General features: G+C 34.8%; 1 protein-coding gene across 1 annotated transcript; it reads left to right on the forward strand.

Annotated features, from left to right (window-relative positions):
* Positions 1-4,182: 4,182 nt before the first annotated feature.
* On the forward strand, positions 4,183-5,435 carry LOC120356403. Its single transcript, XM_039445342.1, has 2 exons — positions 4,183-4,341; positions 5,139-5,435. Exons 1-2 carry the CDS (start codon positions 4,237-4,239, stop codon positions 5,418-5,420), a joined length of 387 nt encoding a protein of 128 aa, XP_039301276.1. The 5' UTR covers positions 4,183-4,236; the 3' UTR covers positions 5,421-5,435.
* The last annotated feature ends 3,224 nt before the right edge of the window (positions 5,436-8,659 follow it).

Genomic DNA, 8,659 nt, shown 5'->3' on the forward strand with positions numbered 1-8,659 from the left:
AGAAGAGAAAGAAGGAAGTTCTCAATTGATAAATTGATTCTCAAACCAGCATACTGTGGTACTTTGCCGATCGAGAACAACAACTGAGTGACTTAATGAAACTTTGTTCCAGTGGAGTGATAAGAGAGCAGTACCACAGCTTCTATGGATCACTTGTTGGGGATTCAGTTGTAAATGCAGTTGTAGATGAATGAGAATAAATCTTCAGTAATGAAATAGATGTTATTGTAATTAATATGTATGTAATATTTTTAAATTAAAATTATTTCTATGTTTTTTATGAATATCTTCTACAATGTACATTTTTATAATAATTGAAACTGAATTTGATGATTACTATAGATTATAAATAATTAATAATTTCAATAAAATATGATTACAAAACAAGCATAGAGAAGTTTTGTTCATTGTGTAGTTTGCTTATGTCAGTGTTCCTTGAATAGAAGTGACAGTATGTTAGAGACAAAGAGTTGTATGTCATAATCATCTATTTTAAAAGGGGAAAATATGGTCAAAAATGAATACTTCAACAATGAATTTGGAATAGACATTTCCTAACAAATAATTAAAGAGATATTTGCAGTTGTTTGCTAATATGACTGATTAGAGTTGTGTAATAACTTGTTTTCGTGAGTCAGATCCAAACTTTCTCGATTCCTGAAAATGCCACTTTTGTAGATACAATTCTTTGACTCTAAACCCTCGATTTATCATGCTTTTTTGGATTATAATAATATTTATACAGAAATAATAGTTATTTGTATTTCTACGCATCGACTTCCTTTAGTATACATAATATATCCTTTATGATTGAATTTTATATGATTCAACCGGTCATATGGGTTGATCGAATAATCAGCTGATTCATTCAGTATTGGTTCGGATAATTATCGATTTATCCAAGATCGACTAATTCTTTTCAAAATGTAAACAAGTAACTCTAACCTCAATGTTCATGCATTTTATTTTATTTTTTATTTTTGTAATCCGCCAATAATAATTATGCCGCTTTATAATTTTTTTGATCTTACCAATGAGTTCTCATAATTATTAAATCACAATAATACATATTTTCTTATCGTTGTTGATAATGCTATTACTCCTATCCACTGGTAATACTTGATTTGAGTTGATTTACACTTTAGATAGGTCTAACCTTCTTTCCAATTTTATAGTTCTATTACATTTTATTGGCTCATTTAGAAACATTTGGTGGTTTCAAATTACCACGTGACACAAAACGCCCTCTGATTTCTGATTTAAAACGACATTCGAGAATATATATAAATTTTATGATCCAGTTGGTTTTGGATCAGAAATCATATATGTTACAAAGTCTGCTAATAACTCTACTGAGAATCTTACCTCCTAACAATTCAACAACATATACAACAATAAATAAATTCAATTCAAATACATACGCCTTACATCGGCCAATCTCCTTCTACACACAATACACAATATAAACTATCTCCTCCTCCATACATAATATAATCTTTTTTCTAATCCACGCTCTGCCCTCAGGCCAGAAGCACATTTGAATGTTGGTGCAAAATCATTGCCAACCTAACAACTGATAATTCTCCGACTTGCAGAGTATACATATTTTCTCCCTCAACATAGAACAGTGACTTGTACATTTTCATTTCATTCTCTTGCAGAAATTGGGCTTTGTTTTCATGTAATGGATATTTTTAAAGATAATCTTTGGTAGGTTTTATCAACACGAACTTCTTATTCCTCTAATACATTGAGACTTGGGATTAATGCTTTTGGTGGTAACTATGCGGTTTGATCATTTGCGGATAATTTTAATGATTTTCTTAATAGTTATACATAAATAATAATAATATAATATTTCTATAATATCTCTACATGCAATTCACATTTATATGACACTTGATCTTCTTATTCGGGGTATCAACTTGATGATTTAATAGGCATTGACTACTCTGGTTTTCGTAGTGTACAGCTGGTTTACGTTGGCTTCGGTTTGTCACTTGTCGCCATCTTGATGTTTCTTCCTGCTACATGAAGGTAAGTTGGCTTTTAACATTAGAAGTTATTTATTCTCTTGTTTCATTATAAAAGGTGGTAAAAAAATGGTTTCTAAATTTTTTATTTCTTTATTTTCAGGTGTTGTTGTTCGAAGTGGATACTCGTCTGCGAAATAAGTGTGTTGCCTGGTGTTTGTTGGTACGTATTTGTTGACAGGTAGATCCATGAATCCAAATATTATTGTTTATATTCTTATCGCTTATTGTCTCGATAATACGGTTTGAGATTAGAAATATTTTCCCACCAAGTTAAATTTGGTTTGCTTTCTTCATACAACTGAACGGTATTATGTTCAGTTACGGCTGCTGTCCGGTTGTTATTTATAGATGAGGCTGTCCTTATGATGATTTATTCTTCATAAATATAAAACCTCGGTATCTTGTATACCTTTTCAAACAATTCTTTGTTTCATTATTGGTAGTTTCTTTTAATCTGTTCTTTTCCGATTCATCCTGTAGTCTTAAGTCATCTTTCCTCTTATTTTCATCTAATATTCTCGGTTTCAGTTCGTTATAAATTAGTAGGCTCACAACAATAACATTTTTATAATATTACCTTTCCATCATCAATAATAGATTCTTCTAATAACAACACATAATATTTTCTATCATACCTATAACGCAGTCCTTTATCCATATCACAGCCATAACAAATAGTATACAATATATCAGAACATTTATTATCTCTTTAGCAATATAATCTCTCAACATGTAATGGTCAGGTACTTTCACTCTCTTATTATAATTTCTTATTTCTTTTACTCTTCTTAAACCACTGTTTATCCTTCATCAAGCTCAATACGTAGTCCACTTTATTATTATCATCCATGCATGAATTCATATTAGTCCTTCCAGTAGCTCAGTTTCATTCCATTTATTATGTCCATTTTGCCGGTCACATCGCTGATCTTCTGCTTTAAAGCGGATGTGCCGCGGATGCATGCCGTCGATCTCCGGTCCTCCATCCTGGTTTCGGTCCGGTGTCCTCCTCGGGCGTTTGAAACGTGCATGCGGCCGGTATCGTCGCGCGCGGTACTTCTTTTTCTTCCGCCTGACTTTCGCCTCCTGGCCTTGCGGTGCATGCCTCTTTTCTCCTGTAGTCGGTCATGCAGTTGGTCGTCTGGTGTCTGCCTCGGGCGTTTCCGTCTCCGGGCCTTGCGGTGGCGTTCTCTCCGATCCTGCATTTTGTCCTCCCGGTACTCACTGGTATCTTCCTTCCCATCCTTGTATGCCTCGGTGTGGTCGATTGATGCGCGGGTGTAGGCTCGGTGCGCGGATGCTGGTGGTGGTCCTTTGATGCGCGGGTGTGGCGTTCAAAACGAGTTCATCGCATGGGCTCCATATTACATAATTCCTCTACTGTAACCTGGTGTTCCTCGGTGCGGGTTGCTCTTCCTGCGGTGATGGTTCTTCAGTGGGGAAATATAAGGCTCAAGAGGGATTGATGTTTACAGGGCGTTTCAAGTGCATGGCGGGCGGCGGTTTTGTGTGGTAGGCTGTCTTGTATGGGCTCCTGTGTGTCTGGTGGTGGGTCATTTGCATGTTGATTTGTGTTGTCCTTGTTGTATGTGCTATTGTATAAGATGTATTTGTTTGGTTATGATTTTGTTTATTTTCGTCCTGTTTTGTGAAGGTTATTTTCCGTTTATTATTTCTATTCCAGTGATCTCTGTTATCATAATATGCCTCTTTGTGATGCTGTTTACTGTTTCGGTATTGAAACTTATTTCTATAATTATTATCAAATGATTGAACTCTGTTATTATTTTCAGTATACTTCGCTCTTTGCGCGTTTGCTCTAGCATTTGTTATATGATTTTCATTATTACTGTTTTGTTTGAAATTACTATTTTGCTGATTAAAATTTCTTGCTTGTTTATTTATATGATTTGGCTCAGAAGTAGCTGATTGGATAGAATGTAAATGTTCTATCAGTTCTTCACAACTGGAAATCGAGATACTGCCAGTGTCATACGAACATTGAAAGGAAGCTTTTTTGTTAATATGTGGACCAGTGATGAATCAGCTAGATATTCGTCTAACTGATAGTTTCTACTCATCAGATCTGTTATAAAATCAGTGTAGGATTGTCTATTTTACTATCGTAAGTGCATAAATAATTTCTGACAATGCGTCCATCTTTTTACATTTACTCCAATACTGTTGCAGGAACTGGGAGATGAAGTCCTCCAGGCTGTTGATATCTCGCATCCGGCTCTGGAAAAACATCAGCGGCTCGCCAAGTAGTAGACTGGACAGTTGGAAGCGCCATACTAACCAAGAGGTGGGTATCAGTTCCTGAATAGCTTTTATTTGATCTATGAATGGTCGGGGTTGCATATGACGGTAGGAATTATCAAATTTTCCAAGACTTTGAAAAAGTTGAGTGCCGTTTACTGCTTCATTCGGTGTATACTGCACTCGCTGACCGGGAATTTTCCATACGTGTCTCTATTCTGGAGACTCGTTCTTCATTTGCGATCCATTTATCATCTATAGTTTTTATGTTCTCATTCACTTCGCCATATAATGTGGTTATCTTTAGTTGTTGTCCGACTACGGCATTCTCTAATACATCGCATCTCTCACCTGATTTCGCCCCCTCCCCCGTTAAGTTCGCTATACCTATCAGCACGTCACTGTTGTTTTTAGTTATTATTTCCATTCTATTGACATTTTCACCCATCTTCGATTCTATCCCGCATTTATTTTCTAATACCTTTCCGTTGTAGCTTCTATGATAGTGGTACCTCTCTCCTCACCTAATACGTCTACCTGCTCCTCAATTTCTTAGGCGCTTCATTCAGCTGATCGTTTAGCTGACACGCAACATCATCAGTAGGTTTTCTAGGTCGTTTATGGCCGTAGATTGCTTGTCTATTTTAATGTCTCCTATGTTTTTTATCCTTTCTTGTAGGACCTTGGTATTTTCCTCCAATTGACCAGGATGGCTTTAGTAGCTTTAGCTTGTCCTGCTAAAATTTGACTGCATAGGAGTTTGCATTCGTTTATGAAATCTTTCGTCATGAAATTGGTAGTATAACCGACTGAAGAATCTAATGTTGTATTGCGTTTTTCCAGGTTGGTGGCGGATGGCGGTTGATTGGCGATATCGGATGGCGATTGGGTGGCGGCACTCTCCGTTCCCTCGGCGGCGCTTGGAGCGATCTGCGGAGACGCCGGTACCGGGTTGGACGCCCTCACTCCCTCATCCGGACTCTCATCGGACTTACTCGCATCGCGACGTTATCAATCTTCGTAGAAGACAATTGGGCTAAGTTTTGCGGGTCGAAACTGATGGAGCATATGCTGCCTCCCTCTCTCTCTCGTGGGGTCTCCGCTGCATCGTCCTGGGGCTGTTGATTTGCCGGTGTCGTGGCTACATATTTTGGGGATGTTCGCTGAAGTAGGAAATTTGCGAGTTAGCCGGCGACTGGTTCATGGTGACGTTATTATGGAAAACTTCGAGTAAATAGCCAAGTGTGTTGCCAAGTCTCAGGAATATTAAAATGGATTCAGTGATAGTGCCTATTCTGGATAAATTGTGTTGTGTTGAAGTTTCAAGTGTCATATACATATATTACAAAAAGACCTTCTAGTGCTACAGGTACGTTATCAACATAGACAGATATGGCTTACAAATTACACTAATATAGTTCTTAAAATTTTAATTAGGGTCTTATCCTCCTGAATAACGATAGTATTATAATGCCTCAAATAACCTATAACCCTGGTCAGCATACAATGTCTAGATTCAAAGATCAAAATCAAAATTTTTACTATAACTTTTATGGAAATTTCCATCCAAATTTCTCTATTATGAGAATTATGTTATCAAACTCGTGTGATACAGTTTGTCTGTATTTATGCAGCTTGAAAAATTTTAATTTGAAGAGCAACTCAATTATTTTAGCCAGAAACTTACAATAGATCATCAGATATATCTTGTTGAATCAACTTCAGATTATGTTTCTTGCAGCTTTCAGTTTTATCAATAATTTCATTAATCATTGATAGTAAGATTGAGTAGGTAAGCTTTTCATCATGCTCCACTGGTTGGGTGCCATTGTGTGAAGTTGTGCTCCTGGGGGGGTTATCTCTTATGATAGAGTCCCACGTTATGAAGCTATTGTGAGAAGTTGTAGATTGCAATTCCTTCACAGATAATACGATGTTTCTGGTATTTATAAGAGCAGTCTCTAAATTCCCTCTTTTGCGAATAAATTCACAAAAATTAAGGCCTTCCGGCTCGCAAAATTACTGGGTTCAAACCTCAGCTCTAGCTCAGTGGTAGAAACATGAATTTTATAGTACAAATAATCACCATAAGGTTCAAGGACCAGGTATTGATAATTCTTACCGCTGCTTCTATGAAGTTCTTGAAGAATACCAGTAAGGAAATTAAAAGAATATTTGATGACTGATTATCAGTAACCATGTACCACTAGAGAATAATCAGACCAACTATAGTTGTTTCTAGTTGATTCTTAAAACGCTCGTCGTGAATACAAGTATTCACCAATATACCCCTTCAAAATTCCTTAGAACTTACAACGCCAGTTCTTGAAGCTCTCTGGATCCTTATATGATATAACTGGAACCTTATTAATATAATTTTTTAATATACTTGTTCTGGCTGATAAAGTGAATATCATCAAAGGATGATAAATATTGAGTGCTCTGAATAAGGTTAATATTATTGATTCTATGATTTTAAGTGCTGCTAAATATTTGTGGGTACCAAAACAGCTCAAACTATATAACACGAGATGAGTTGGGATATAATAAAAAATTCTATAAGTTTGTATGCTGACATAAAACACAAAATATATTCCCATAAAACAGATATGCATAAATATCAATAATCTGTAATTCACTTAAATAATCTACTTTTAAAATCTGAATAATTATCACAGGCTTTGCTAATATTCACAATATGAGTTTCAAATTCATAAATATATATATTTAATACTGGTCCTTAGACTTCCAATCAATATGCAATTCTGCAAATAAAAACCTGTTCGGTCTATAAGTTTGATATGGTATACTTGGTTCAATTAACAAATTTAATATTTAATAAATTAATTTTCAAACATGAGATCTCAGGGATTTATATGAGTTCGGGCTGTGCATGGAAGTAAGCTTCCTACATATATAAATAATTATAAAATGTTCTTGTGAACTATGTGATATGGTTCAACACGTGGTGACTTTTTATTTTAACTCTAATTAATTGGAATAGCGCTTTTTTATTAATTATTACCCCACTGAACGTAGACAATGAGCTCATTTGGTTTGACTTATCACTCACTGACTGAAGTTCTGGATGTTCTCGTGGATTGAATTAATTATTTCCAATAATTAATTAGGTAGGCTCCTTTTCGTCACTGCTGGGCTAACGTGTGATCCAGATTTTTATAAGTTTCTTTCGAATTAAAGCTATTTTTATGGGATCTTTACAATTACGAACTCTTTGACAGCACTGAGTTCACAAACATTAACATTCAACAAACATACATTACATTTAAAAAAGGGTTTGGCTTAATAATTCGTTAAAAAATTTTTAAAAGGATAAGAAAAGACCCTAAACTCCATGTGCATCCTCTCGGGTTGGGATCTTAAGCCAGAAGAAGAAGGTTTTTAGAAAAATTTGCTTCTTCCTAGAATAATTCTATAAGCTACTCTCTGATTGGCCCTCAATTTAATAGACTCATACAATTGGTTGCCTTGGGAATCAGGCTTCCTCGGCTTTATAATAGAAAAAATTTAATAAAAGAAGTTTTTTATACAGGTATATGGGGTATTTATCTAAATTGAATTCATAAATAAATCGTAACATATGATTTTAATAGATATACATTTAGTTTTTATATGAGTTTTTTATACTCTTGATTTATCATGCTTTTTTGATTATAATAAATATTTATACAGAAATAATAGTTATTTGTATTTCTACACATCGACTTCCTTAGTATACATAATATATCCTTTATGAGTGAATTTTATATGATTCAACCGGTCATATGGGTTGATCGAATAATCAGCTGATTCATTCAGTATTGGTTCGGATAATTATCGATTTATCCAAGATCAACTAATTCTTTTCAAAACGTAAACAAGTAACTCTAACCTCAATGTTCATGCATTTTATTTTATTTTATTTTTGTAATCCGCCAATAATAATTATGCTTTTATAATTTTTTGATCTTACCAATGAGTTCTCATATTATTAAATCACAATAATACATATTTTCTTATCGTTGTTGATAATGCTATTACTCCTATCACTGGTAATACTTGATTTGAGTTGATTTACACTTTAGATAGGTCTAACCTTCTTTCCAATTTTATAGTTCTATTACATTTTATTGGCTCATTTAGAACATTTGGTGGTTTCAAATTACCACGTGACAGTGTGATTCATTATTCATCGATTCTTCACTCAATTACTCTGTTAAAATTGGATAACCTTGTCTAAAAATTGCAACCTCATGTAAGCTTCAGTTCCATTTTTTCTACAATGGCTTCACCTCGTGAACCTCAAACTTTCAAGTGCATCATCTCTACTGTTTGGAAATCAATCCAAAAATTCCACAATTTGA

Source organism: Nilaparvata lugens, unplaced genomic scaffold (assembly GCF_014356525.2).
Source record: "Nilaparvata lugens isolate BPH unplaced genomic scaffold, ASM1435652v1 scaffold6674, whole genome shotgun sequence".
NCBI classification, from domain to species: Eukaryota; Metazoa; Arthropoda; class Insecta; order Hemiptera; family Delphacidae; genus Nilaparvata; species Nilaparvata lugens.